This window comes from Netta rufina (genome assembly GCF_964035555.1).
Source record: "Netta rufina genome assembly, chromosome: 1".
Taxonomy (NCBI): domain Eukaryota; kingdom Metazoa; phylum Chordata; class Aves; order Anseriformes; family Anatidae; genus Netta; species Netta rufina.
The window spans coordinates 160,221,711-160,236,109 of record NC_140123.1 but is presented as its reverse complement, the minus strand read 5'-3'; the positions used below and the strand labels follow the sequence as shown (position 1 = coordinate 160,236,109).

At 51.3% G+C, this 14,399-nt stretch overlaps 1 protein-coding gene across 2 annotated transcripts in view; it reads left to right on the top strand.

The window, feature by feature from the left end:
• Positions 1–3,884: 3,884 nt before the first annotated feature.
• The window catches only part of NTN4 (netrin 4), a 36,645-nt gene continuing 26,130 nt past the window's right edge, over positions 3,885–14,399 (top strand). For both annotated transcript variants that reach the window (XM_084306556.1, XM_084306555.1), the window contains exons 1-2: positions 3,885–4,059; positions 6,984–7,513. In XM_084306556.1, the coding sequence (XP_084162682.1) occupies positions 3,960–4,059; positions 6,984–7,513 (630 nt within the window). In that variant the 5' untranslated portion in view covers positions 3,885–3,959. The remainder of the gene's footprint in view (positions 4,060–6,983; positions 7,514–14,399) is intronic.

Sequence of the window (14,399 nt, the reverse complement as noted above, 5' to 3'; positions counted from 1 at the left end):
TTTTCTCCTGAATCCCCTGTAAAAGGAACATGTGCAGATTAGCTGGTTCCCCTTCATTCCTGCTTGTTCAAAATGTACAGTAAGAAGAGAGGGAGAGAGAGGGGAGAAAAAAACTCAAAATGCCTGGAGCCATAGCTTGTGGATAAAAAACAGCTGCACGTGAGAAATAATTGATGTGGTTTTCAAACTACTGTAGTTTGGAGAATAAAATGCCAACTCAGCCCTTGCTTCCAGAAGGATGATAGAGCCTAAAAGACACCTTCCTAAAGCAAAGCCCTATCAGAGGCGTTTTGGTGCTGTTAGTCAGAGGTGTAGCAGCTACACCAGAACAAGCCCAGGCCCTCTCTTCCATCCCGTGAACCTGAAGAGAGGACAGCATGGGGAAATGATGCCCTATTTTGTGACAAGGTGAGGAACCCTTGCTGGAGCACGGGATCGCTTTGACTTGCACAGGGGGACCCTTCTCCTCACTAAGGATTTATGCTATAATCAGAAGGAAAAGGGTTCAAATCTTCAGCAGACCACACGGTAAGTGGATTTTCATGTGCTCAATCAAGGGAGTTACTGTGACAAGCAACATGTAGAAGTCTACCCAAGTGACTGTGGATGTCTCAGCTTTGCTCCCACCTAGACTGGGCTGCAGTGAGTACCTCCAGGATTTCTTCTTCCTCCCTTTTCCAGGTTCCCTACTGATCCTTTGAATTCTTCCCTGTGGTAGGGAAGAAATGGGGTGATTTCTATCCTTATTACAGGCTTCTGGAGAATGGTGCTATCACTGCCATGATGCTTCTGTGACTTGACTTCCAATTACACTAAATCCCGTGCAAGTGCTCTCATTCCTGCATGCACACTGGTGCAGCATGCAAAACACTTGGCTCAAAGAAGTCGATCCCTGAGTACAGTGAAAAGTAATGGCACTTTGGTTCCTTCATTCTCCTGTAAAGTGCTGCACTGTAGCAGAACTCAGCTTTAACAGTAACTTCAGCAAGGGAATGTGAAGCTTTAATCAGTATTTATCACTCCAGATTATCCTTTGGTTTATTTTCATGCAGAAAATTTAGGAATCAGACTGCTTCAAAATATGATGGGTCAGTAAAATGTTTTCCTTACTCATTAAAGAAAAAAAAAAAAGTGCAAGACTTATTAGTGGGTTTTAATAGAACAGATTAATGATGTAGTACCAAAACAGATGAGAGGAAGGTGGCTTCAGCCCCCATCCAAAATCTCCTGATCAGATGTCAGCTTCCATTGACTTCAGTGGACTTTGAATGAAGACCAGTTTTTTTCTTGAAACAAATCAATTTTGATTCCTTTCACCGAACTCTTCTGACATGTTTAAATCATGTATGTGGTACAGGTACACCTCTTCTGGAAGGGAGGAGTGGATCATGTCCTGCAAACAGCAGCCACCAGGCCTGGATGAGCCACATTCTCTCTGGAGCCAAAAGGACACTTTGTGCTGATCCAGCGGGCCACTCATCGAGACAGACCACCACCATCTCACGTGGTGGAGCAAAGGGACAGAACCACATCACCTCTGCCACCCTGGTACCTTATGTTGAACACCATGAACACTGGTAAAAGACAAAACAGATCAGCAAAAAGCATATGGAGCAAGCTGCAGCTGCCGTGGGGAAGGACCCTGTACAGGTCTGTGGTGGCTCTGTGCACAGCACAGCACAACACACTTCACACCAGTGTGCGTGGGGATCCAGAGCTCTCCGACCACATTTCTTGGACCCAGTCCCTCATCTTCCTCGCTGCAGGGTGATGCTCTTTCAGGTAACCCCTCTGCTCCTGGCACACGGTGAAGGGGCCATGCCCGGCCCTCGGGGGAGCCGTGCGTGCGGGCAGACACATCTGGTGCATGTGACACCACTTAAAATAGCCAGACATACCCAAAGGGCTGCATCGGCCCCGAGGGCCTCCTGTTAAACTGTAACAGGAGTCCTGCGTACTTACACAGGTGCCAGTATACAAAATGGTGATCTTTGAACAAGCCTCTAGTTAAAAGTAAATCTGATCTTTTGAATTTTTGACGTTTTTATGACAAAAGCATAGGCCAGCCTGGTCTGGCCAGGCAGGGGGTGAGGTATTCCATCCGTGTTTTGCTTCTAAAATTAGCTTTGCATCTTCATTTTAAAATGCCAGTCCCAGCTCATCCCTACCCTGGGCAGGGGGCTTGGGGGAAGAAATTTTTTGGTGGCTTCTTTCACATCACCTGATTCAGGGCCCAGGATTTCGCCTTGATGGAAAAGGCTGAAGGGCTTCCTTTAGGGCTGGGACACTGAAGGACCTCTGAGGGAACCCCTGTCAGTTTTGAGCCATCACCCCTTCTTCCTGGGACATGTACATTCAGGGAAAATCATTCAAGCACCAACCTTGAATGTTTCAAGCAGTTCAAGCAGTTGGTTAGTGCAGTCAGGAGACACAAACACCAAAGACAACTGATCTTCATATTTGCTTGTGTTTTTTGTTGTTGTTGTTGTTGTTGTTTGTTTTTTGTTTGTTTGTGGTTTTTTGTTTGTTTGATCTGCCTGTCTACCTACAACCACCTTGCAGATGAATGACAGCTGGAAAAATCTCATTTTTACTGACCCAGCAGAACAGGATGAAAAACCTATACGCCTCTGATCCTGAAGAAGTTTTGGAGAGAGGCAAACGCTCTGGTCCTCATGATTTTGTGATTTCCTCTTCTAGCACCTGAAGAGACAATGCTGATGGAAAGAGAAAACAAAACCATGCTGAAACATCCATGTGGGCTTCCTACTCTCTGCTGAACCTCCAACCAGATCTGTGAAGCCGCAGTCAACCACACCTGCCCTGGGGAGGTGCCAGCAGCTCGATGTCTTGCACAGCTCCGTGGTGGGCATTTACAGAGCCACCACCAGGGCTGTGTTTGTCCAGCTGCATGGGACCTGTCCTGCTCCTGCGACAAAGGGCCAGGAGGACCAGAGCTGCCAAGGGGAAGCACAAACTCAGCCAGCATTTTCTCCCCCCCAGCATCTCCCACTCCCCCTGCCCAGACAGCTGCTCCCCCGTGCTGGCAGCCCCCAGCTGCTGCTGGTGCCGAACGTGTGGGTGCAGCAGCGATAGCTCGGGCTCCGAGCACCGCCAGGAGGCTGCGGGGTCCCAGCATGTGCCGGGGGCTGGAGGTCGCTGTCTGCATGCGCATGGGGCAGATGCCAGTGAAATGCCTCTGCGGTGTGCAAGGAAGCGCTGAAACATCAGAAAGGTGACTGAGATCAGCCAACATGCACGGGATGGGATGGGATGGGATGGGATGGGATGGGATGGGATGGGATGGGATGGGATGGAGTGGGGTGGAGGGGGATGAGATGGAGTGGGATGGGATGGGATGGGATGGGATGGGATGGGATGGGATGGGATGGGGTGGAGGGGGATGAGATGGAGTGGGATGGGATGGGATGGGATGGGATGGGATGGGATGGGATGGGATGGAATGGGATGGGATGGGATGGGATGGGATGGAGTGGGGTGGGATGGGATGGGATGGAGTGGGGTGGAGGGGGATGAGATGGAGTGGGATGGGATGGGATGGGATGGGATGGGATGGGATGGGATGGGATGGGATGGGATGGGATGGAGTGGGGTGGAGGGGGATGAGATGGGATGGGATGGGATGGGATGGGATGGGATGGGATGGGATGGGATGGGATGGGATGGGATGGGATGGGATGGGATGGAGTGGGGTGGGATGGAGTGGGGTGGGATGGGATGGGATGGGATGGGATGGAGTGGGGTGGGATGTGGTGGGGTGGGGTGGGGCGGAGCGGCGCGGGGCGGAGCGGGGCGGCGGCGGCGGGGCGCGGGGCGGCGGCGGGCGGCGGAGCGCGGCGGGCGGCGGCGGGGCCGCGCGGGGCCCCCGCTGATGCCGCGCAGGGCCCGGAGCGCCGCGGGGCGGCGGGGCGGGCGGCGCCGCGGCCGGGGGCTCGGACATGGGGCTCGGGACGCGGCGGCTGCTGCTGCTGCTGGCCGTGCTGCCGGTGCCGGTGCTGGTCCTGCTGGCGCTGCTGGTGCCGGGCGCCGCTGCTGCAGGTGGGTCGCGACCCCCCGGGAAAGCCCCGTGGGAAAAGGGGGGGAGAGGGGAGAGGGGACAGGGACCCCGGGGGAAAGGGGTCTCCGCCTGGCAGGATCCCCCGCTGCTCGGGGGGGTGATCGGGCGCAGGTTTGTGCTGCGATCCCCGGGGTGTCGGCGAGCCGAGCGCCAGGACTCCGTAGCCAGAAGGAGAAACCCGGCTGGGAAGCGGGCGCTTGGTCGGGCACGGGGCGCAAGTGGAACATCACAAGGCAAGGGTTGCTAAAATGCTTTAGCAGGGAGCATATGATTTTCCGTGGATGTTTTACAGGTGAGTCATGGTATTCGCTGCGTGCTCTTGCTCATTACGGAAGGTCCCAGTGCAGCAGCACGCGCGGGACGGAGAACGGGGTATTTAGCTGGGCAGATGCTTTTAGTGCAAGTAAGGAAAAGCACCGCTCCGGGGCTGTGGCAGAGCAGTCATGAGCTCGTGGCTCACGACGTGGAAACCTTTACGCTCTCATCTGTCTTTCTGCCGAATTCCTCTTGCATGCGGCACTAAACTGGAAAGCTGTCACTTTGCATAGCATGCGGTGCCCTGCGTCCGTCACGCGACTCTAACTCAAGTGAAAACAAACAGCCTTTAGAGGGGGTTTCCTTTCCCCCCTTGCTGCCCCGGTGATGAGCAGCAGGGTCTGCATGCTGGCAGCTTTCCCCAAATCCTGCTGAAGCCGAGGTCCCTGGCCCCAAGTCTGGCCGCAGGTTAGGAAGGGACCATCCCTCCATGGCGGCTGCGGTCAGTGACCGGGGCCGGAGGGTGCGAGGAGCTGAATGCTGCTGGGGGCAGTCGAGTACCTTCAGCTCCCAGTGTCTTGCATGGGAATTCAGTAGCCAGCCCCCCTGGCACAGCATTGCCCCTGCCCCAGGGACAGCCACCGCAGGGACAGCCACCCCAGGGAAAGCCACCCCGAGCCCTGGCACCACCGGGAACCCCAGGGACCCTCCCACCAGCCAGGTCCTCCCTACTGCCTCCCTGGGACAGCAATTGTTGCTGTGCAAAGAAACCAAAAAGGTTTCAAACACAAGCAATAACCTGGTCCCGGCTCAGGGTGCTGGCTGAGCCCCGCTGTGTTTGCCTCTTCCCGAGCCCACCTTACGGTCCCGCTGCTCAGGGAACTGCAGCAAAAGCTCACCTAGTTGTTTAGCGGCTAGCTGCGCTGTGCTACGTGTAGCCAAAGAATCTAGGAAAGCAGCCAAACACATAAATTAGGCCAACTTGCGGCAAGCCTGATAACATGATAATAGCACACACTTGCCTCTCCCTCCGGAGAGCCGTGTAGGTTAGTTAGTGTTTACACGAGGCTTTGAAAAGTGTCTTCAGGAGATGTAAGGGACATCGTGTGAATTTTACAGTTAGGTTTGTGTACTTTTCTAGAGTAGATGTGTGCTGCACAGTTAATACAGATCATCTCGGATACACTTCTACACGTAGTGCTTCTGTCTCTGTAGGAAGCTAACTTCACCGAGCCTGTTCAGCTCACTAAAAACTTCCCAAAACTTTTTACCTGCTGAAGTCCAGAGACTGGAATGAGAAGTGCTTTGTGATGGGTGTATAACAAGCAGCGGTCCACATCTGTTCTGAATAACCAGCACAGAAAACCTGTATAGATTGATGGTGGTAAAAATGTGTTGTTTCCAGGGCGTTTCTCCTTAAAGAGCAGGAGTGGGGAAATTTGTCAGGCTCTGAAGGCTTAGTCTCTGCTAGTGGATAATATAGCTTAATTGCAACTATGACACTGTAGACAAAGGCTGAATAAAGCCCAAATAAAGGATTTATTGGATGCTAAACTGAAATGACCTTTGGACACAACAAAAATGCCAAGAAGAAGCCATAGTAATTGGTGCACAAAGCTGATTATGTACGATTGGCCCAGTGATAAAGAAGACATTATGCACTTCGGATGTTTTGGCCTCCCTGCATCCAAGTCATCAGAGCTTCTTCTTTTTTATTATGATATTAAACAGTTGTGGTTCATAAAATACAGCCTTGGCCTCCTGCTACATTTATTAATGAAGAGGAGAGAGCCCCTCATCACGTGTTCCCGAACCAGGAGGGTTGCTGTGCAGAGGGTTTCACTCCGAACCCCACAGTGATTTTGTTTTCCTTCAACACTCTGACTGTGATCTTTAAACCGACAAGAGAAACCTGAACACAGCCCGCAGAGACTCAGCTGCGAGGCAGCTTGCCAGCGTCATTTCAGCCAAGGATTTATTCCTCCCCCCCCCCCCAGCCCTGCTTTACACACATTGGTGACAGGCTTCCCAAACTTCAGCAGCGTGTCGATTCAACCTGTGCAGCAGATTGGGACTGTGGGGAGATCTGGGGTTGGAAAGGAGGGGAGGGAAATGGGGGTGAGGGTTTGGGGTCACTGTTTGAAGGAGATGCTTGCAGCAGCTCCCGTGCCCCCACACCCGATGTGCCATGGCGAGATGGGGGCAGAAGCACGTCACCTTTCTTCTGCCTTGCTCGCATCCCCAGCACTGCCTGGGTCCCCTCCAGGGCCTCGGGGACGGGTGGCCGCAGTCCCTGGGTGCCTCCTCCCTGCCCTGCCCAGCTGCCTGAGACAGGAGGGCGAGGTGCAGGCGTCCCTCCTCCCGCCCTCTCTCCCTTCTCATCCCTTTACAATTCTTGCTCGGGATTTTCCCAAGCACAGGGAAGCCCTGAGGGTGGGGTTGCATTTTTTTTTTTGTTTTGCTTTGTTTTGCTGTTTTAGATGTGCTAAGCTGCAAGGAGAGTGCCATGTGGCGGTGCACCTCCTTGACGGGTTGATGGGCACCAGGGATGTAGCTGTGCTAGGGTGGCGGGTGGTTGAGTGCGGCACAGCCTCGGGGTGTGTGGCAGAGCCCCAAAACACATCCCGCAGTCACTTCATTTTCCTTCCAGGCCTGGGCAGTGCAGCCGGGGCGGGCAGCCCATGCGAGAAGGCCTGCAACCCCCGGATGGGCAACCTGGCCCACGGGCGGGCACTGCGGACGGAGACGGCCTGCGGGCGCCACGCCGCCGAGTCCTTCTGCGCCTACGCCGAGGACGCCGCGCACCGCTGCCAGCCCCCCGCCTGCGGCCGCTGCAGTGGGGCCCACGCGGGGCTGGCGCATCCCCCCGCCGCCATGGCCGACTCCCCCTTCCGCCGGCCCCGCACGTGGTGGCAGGCGGCCGGGGACGCCCCGCAGGAGACCATCCGGCTGGACCTGGAGGCCGCCTTCTACTTCACGCACCTGATCCTGGTCTTCAAGTCGCCCCGGCCAGCGGCCATGGTGCTGGAGCGCTCGCAGGACTTTGGCAAGACCTGGAAGCCCTACAAGTATTTTGCTGCCAACTGCTCCGCAGCCTTTGGGCTGGAGGACGACGTGGCGAGGAAGGGAGCCCTGTGCACCTCCAGATACTCCAGCCCCTTCCCCTGCACCGGAGGAGAGGTGAGTCTGCCGGGACAGCCCTCTGCTCTGCTTGGGGCTTGTGTTGCTCGTTTTGCTGCACTGGGCTCCCCTTTAACCCCATTTATTTCACAAGGTGTGTTCCAGGTAATGTAGGCATCCTCCTGCCCCTTGCCTCTCTGGGCTCCTAGTCCCACTGTTTTTCCCCCAAAGCTGCTCATCCCTCACCTGGTGAATGAGCATGGACACGGTGGGGGCTTGGGGACTGAGAAGGTCCAAAGACGTGGGAATTTACCAGCTTCACGCTTACTCCCAAGTGGAAATAATGTGGGAAAAAAATATAAGAGAAAAAATACACATGAAAAACAAGATATTTTCAGTAGCAGAGACTACAGGTAGTAAATGGTGCATCTGGAGGTGCTACAAGCAGAACCCTTCCCCATCCTGCCAGGAATTACTGGCAATGTCACACTGGACACCCAGCCTGGCCACTGCTCCATGGGGTCCCCACCTGGGCAGGGGTCCCCTGGGACCATCACTGGCCGCCAGGCTGCTCCCTCTAGTGGCCTCATCCCACGGGCTGGGCTGAACGGCGAAGGAAAACCTCACTCTGATGCATGCGGAGAGGAGCAAACCTAATTCATGAATCAGGGTGCTGGTTTTCCACTGATAAATGCTGTCATTGCATTTTTCCACTGATAACATGTTTTGAGGCGAAGGTCCTGTCCTTGCAGACCAGCATCCACATCTCAGAAGAATCCCCCATTCATGGCTTCCCACCCTACCCCCATCTTTTAGGGTCACCTTCGCCATGCTCAGAGCCCCTCTCTGCAGAAACACAGGGAGCTGCTCACCAAGTTGCATCTCAGCTGCATCTCAGGATGCAGCCGACATCCTGCTCTAGGAGAAGCTCAGTAATGCCCTTGTCAGCTCAGAAACAAAGATCTCTGGACATGCCAGACTGGCCCACTGTTGTTCCATTCAACTAGCAAAGGGCAGTAGCACACACTCACTTGGTGTGCAAGAGAAACATAAAATCGTAGAATATGCTGAGTTGGAAGAGATCCACAAGAGAAAGTGATCTCTTCTCTTCTTCTCCCTCCATCTTCCCATAGAAGTAATGTGTCAGCACCCAGAATGAGGGCTGTGTCTGGCAACAACCTGTGCAAATCCTGGCCTTGCAAATCCCTCTGCAGGTCGGAGCAGTGTGAGGGTACAGCAGGATTGGGGCTCTTGTATGTCGAAACCAGTGCCTATTTCAAGAAAGACAGAAATCTGGTATTGTTTGATGCGTCTGCGGTAGCCTGCTGCAAAACAGGCTGTGTACCGAGCTTGCTCCTGCAGGATCCCTTCTTCTGGCATTGCCTTAGTTTGTGTTATTGCAGAGAAGCTGTAAAAGTCAAGATCATTTAATTATTCCAGGGCTTAAACAAAAGTTGAGTCCAAGAGGCTGGAGCTTATAAGATTTTATTTACATGGCACACTTCAGTTCCCTGCACTTAAAAACCACTTCTGTTTACCTGCAAAGTAATAACAGCAACTTTCTGGTGACCAGATGGCAAGCGTGCATGCTTAGCAAATATCGCATTTAATTTATTACAGTGTGCTACATTCCAGCAATTACTCCTAACTGCCAATAGCAACATGTATCTCACCTAAAGAAACATTGGAGTTTTGTGTTCTGTTCGGAGTTATGCAGTGCTTTACTCCCACTTCTGGCTGTACCTAATTCCAGACATATGGAAACAGTAATTTCACTTGAAACAGTGGTTTTAAAGATGCAGTCATCTGAAATGTCCAAGGGTATTATTTAATTGCAGCTCAGTTTCCACAGTTTTCTTTAAAGCACAAACATAAATTCCATAAGTGCTACTGGATTTCTTTTTAAACTTTCGATAGCTTTTTAGTGCCATGTAACAGCTACAACCCATGATCCAGACTGCGTATCACACCATCTATATACCACTTTCTCCCACTTCAAACATATCAACACCACATGTGCATTTCCAGGCACGGAGTCAGGGCCTGCAGGATCTGGCAGCGTTTTGCGGGACGGAGGGGTTTCTGCTTGCTGCTAGCAGCTCAGGAACTGCTGCCCATCCCTTGGGATGAGTAATTTGCAAAGCTCGGGGTGGCCTCAGGAGGTGGCTGCTCACCCCTAAAGATCATCAGAGTTCAGCAGACCTGGGCTGGTGGTCCCTGCTTTTCACTGTCTGCAAGGTGCAGGCAGCCCAGGGAGGTGGCAGTGTCACTGTCCCTGGGGGAGTCCAAGGAAAGGTTGGACGTGGTGCTTAGGGACATGGTTTGGTGGGTGACACTGGTGGTAGGGTGACCAGATGATCTTGGAGGTCTCTTCCAACCTTTATGGTTCTATGATCCACATTTCTGGTGCCTGCAAGCCCCATTTCAGGGCAGCAGAGGCAGAAGCTTGTTGTACTCAGTGGGTCGTGGCCTCTTTTTAGCAAGTCCTATGTGTTAATTTGGAGCAAACATGTGTCTGCTTTATTTTTTACTGTGTGCTTCTTTAAGAAAAGAAAACTCAGACCTTTTGCATTTCTTCTGCCCTCCAAGGACTTGGCAGTTCCTCTCAGGAACCCGATGCCCTGGTTTTGGGTCTTAAAGGTTTTGTCAGTGGAATTAAGCACGTGCTTCCAGGTAAGCGTGTACTCAGAGCTCCTGTGGTTCCGCACGTACGGCCAGGCTGTCCCCTTCCTGCATGGGCAGGAAGGAGGAGGAAACTCCACCACAGCCAGCCCGGCTTTCCAGCAAGCCTCAGGCACCTGCCAGGCAGAGGGGCCAGGCTTGCACAACTGTGAAAGGGAAAACAAACCCCTTCCCTGTCAGGGAATAATTTTGGATCAGCTGCATGCAAAGAGGTCACTGAAGACTTTCCCCATGCTCAATTTAGTGAATTGTTTCACAGCAGGGGTTCGTTTAACCTAGGCAGGAACCTCTGAGTGCCAGCCTTACATTATCAGTGTTTTAAGAGAAAGGCTAAGACCAAGTTTTAGCCTGGATCTTACAAATGTGCCACAAACCCAGGGTATTTTTGTGGTTTTCCAGGGTGTAACTCTTCAGCCACATTACTGCAAGGGAAATCAAAACTGATTCACCAGCCAAATATAATCTGATCTAAGTAAACAAGATGCAGAAATAAACTCTTTCAGTGTTGTGCTCAGACAGGAATGCCGTTTTTATTAGCACGTGTAAAAGGCCATCTTCCCTCCCGTATTTTGGCTCATATTAATGTTTCTTCCTGTACAGGCTAATCTTAAAACTCTCCTGGACTAGGGATCCATGTTAAAGGCTCATCTAGAAGGGGCTCTTAGCAGATGTTGGTTCTGTAACTGTGCATGAGGGTGACTGTCCACTCTGCAATGCAATTATCTCATTCACTTTAAATTCCCATCTGTGGTCAATTCAGATTAGCTCGCCTGAGTGTCCCCATTTAGACAAGCTCTGGGATAAAAGGACCTACTGAAGCAGAGTCTCCTTGACAAGATTTTAGTAAATTAGTAACTTATTTGAGTGTTCATCTATTCAGAATACTGCTAATAAATCACTTTGAGACTTCAGCCATTGTTGCTATTTGCTATTAATAGGAGAGGCGTATTTGCAGTTTGACTGTTTTCCAGCAACAAACTCTAACACGCTGCTGACGTTTGAAACGTCTCATACCACTCTTTTACTGTGGGGCGTGCATGTGTGTGTCTTACTGAGCATTTTATTGATCTCATGTGCTTTCTGTAGCAGAGAAACCTTGCAGTGCCTCGCCTTGCACTGTTACTGCATGCAGCCTGCCTCCCTTCCCTAACGATTTGCACACCAGCCCTACTGGTTCTACCTGAAATTAACTCTGCACAGCAAAACTTAAGTTTTGTCCCGCTCCTCACAAGTTTGGCCCTGACAGACAGCAAGCAGTGTTAACACTTGGTGACACAAACAGGAGTTAAAGGTACTCGGTGGCTTGTATTTTGGTACCCTGATTTTGGGGTTGTAGGAACAATCTGCTGCAGCCCAGGAGCTTTTGCCCATTTTTTTGCCTTTTAGGCCTAAATAAGCTTGGTTTTAAACTTATGATTGGCATTATTAACTGAAGGTAAATATACATTGCTCTGGTCCTGGCTAGTCCTGTTCAGTAGTGCATGGGACAGGTGAGGGCATAGTTGCAGAATTACATTTTCATACCTTGTCCCATCTCTACAAGTTGTAGAAGTACATTTTGAAGAAAAAGAAAATAATAATAATAATAATAAAAAACCTTTTTAACAGCATCTTCCTGATCATTTTGTCCTCCAGAAAATGCTCCTTACTGGGCTTTGTACAGAAGTGCTGCATGTAAAGGAGAACCTGTTTACCCGGGGAGTGATGGGGGTGATGGCCAGATGCAGCACAGCTCTTTGCATTGTGTCCATGAATTTTGTGAAATACGGGGGTCCTTATTTCATAAGTACAAAAATGAGGATTTCTAGGGAAAATATAAATGACACAAAGTAAATGAAGTCAGGGCAGAGTCAATGATATGATGTGGGAACCTAAAAATCCCAGGCTTTGGTGGCTGATAGTTCAGTGCAGGGCGGATTCAGGTAAAAATGGGAAACCTGAGCTTCGTTTTCACTTGTGCCCGAGAGAACTCAGTACAAGGACAGCTCCAAGCACATGCAGAGATGAACCTTTGTTACCCTTGGAATTTTACCATGAAAGGCACCTGCCCTCCAGGGTTTGGGCACCACCAGGAGTGAGTGACAGAACAGTTTTCTGGGCACCGACACCTACTTGTAAAGTTTTCCACATGTGGAGGACCAGGGATGATCCTGCCGGGTCTCTGGGCCAGGCTGGGACTATTGTGGACTGCAGCTGTCCCGAAGCAGAGATGTGTCCCCTTGCTGGGCCTCCTGGAGAGCTCAGCACTGCCGGTGGACCAGGGACCAGGGCAAGAAGCTTGTCCTACCTGCCCAGTGATCCTCCACTCGATTCCCCCTTTGCAGCCCACCCGCAGGAAGGCCTCATTGTCTCCTTTTCTCCCTAGCTGTCCCAGGGTTTTTGGCACTTGGAGTTTGGCCCTTGGCTTGGCCAGCTATTGAAATGCAGCCACCTCTGGGATGGAGCATAGCCAGTGTTTAATAGTGCGTGCCGGCAGTCCCCTGTTAAAACAGCAAGTTTCTAACTACTGCAGATCCGGGCTTCAAGATCAGCCTCCAGTTATGGTAAAAACAAATTATTCCTAGGAGGGAGCTTGACCAGTCTGTGAAAGGGGATATATATTATATATTGTCAGCTGCCAGCAAGAGTAGGAGTGGGCTCCAGGGCTCCAGGAGACCCTTTCCAAACTTAGGTTCTCATGTAGGAAGTAAAGAGCACCATACCCACGTGAAACCAGAGGAATTTGGGTAGGGAGAATTTAATTCTCTAAATTGGCATCTGGCCTTGTTAGCAGGGTTATTGCTTCCCTTGAGAAAAGGACCGCAGGATTTTAGCCATGAAGCTGGAGCCTCTCTTCCAGCACTGCAGCCCACTGCTTCGCTTCACTGCTCCTTGCTGGCATGAAGGGAAGACTGGATCACTTGTTCAGCTCCCAGCTAGCTGGCTGTAAAGTGCGGCTGCCATATTTCTCTTTGGGCTTCCTGGACACAAATGGCCACATGAGTGGTGTGTAACCTGAAGCAGTGAATCGCCACATCCCACAAGTCTTGGATCAAAAGCTGATGGGGACTTAATCTGAGATGAATCGATGTGCACAACAGGTACTGGCATGAGGCTTCCAGCATTTACTGGCATTCAACATCCCACACAAGTGTCAAAGACCTCAAATTCTGCCTGGGCAACATTTCCAGGAAGAAAATAAGTTTACATCCAAAGCAAACTTACCAGAGACGCAAGCCATGGCTCTCCTCTCTATAACCGGTCTCTGCGCTGCATCCTCCATGTCCCGTTGCCATTGTCAAAATCTGTAGTGTAGGTTGAAAGGGGGATGCTGTTTCTCACGGCCTTTCTGACTGTGCATATTTGCATACAATTCAGACAGATGTTCTTCTTCCCCAAATTAACTATAGCTCCTGGGCGCTGAATGGCTTCCACTGCAATAATAAGCAGCCAGCTCTGCAGACACAAAGCCTTTTCTTTATAGACAAAAGGAGTTGAAAAATATTCATGAAATCGAGTTACACTTAGGCTGGAAGCAATCCTCTGGATCCCCAGCACTGTTGCAGGCATTCATTTCTCCAGGCTAACCTGCTGCCTTGCAGGCTTTTGCAGCAGAAGCTGTGAGGGGCTGTCCTGCGGCCCCGGGGAGCCAGCCAGCTGGACTAGCACATCCAGTTCTTTCTCTGCCTCCTCGGATGTAGCTCCAGGTTTTCTTGGTCTTCCATACCCAAATATTACTTCTCGATCATCACCTGAATGAAGACCGGCGCGACCTCACAGGGTTTGCTTTTCATCTGATAAAACTGTGCAGCAGGATCTTGAGTGGAAGCTAAGATGGCCCTTGCCTGACTGATGGTTGCCAGAGGTGTAAAGGATGCTGGAGGAACACTGGGGCTCTTGCCCGGTTCTCCCTGTGCATTTTTCAGCCCCTCACCGTGTAGGTTGCCACGTAGGAGTAGGAGCTTTTCCCGCACAGCTTCTCACTTTTGAGAATGGCAGAGCAATGCCTTGAGTTTCCCAAAAGACAAACATTGCACTGGTATAAATTAACTTGTCAAGGCTCTCACAGGGGACAGTTATTTGAAATAGCTGGGTTTTCTTTTCGAAGTCTCTGTAAGATTGTGTAACTCTTGGATGGTGAGACAAGGGGTTATTTGCCTCGTTTTATGTGCTGTAAAAGATTGCAGAAGGGCTGTAGGCACAGGCCACATGTTCCTCTTTGTCAACATGTATGAAATGTCCATAACTGCAGGAGTGCTGTTTCTCCAGCATCTCTAGGAGCTCA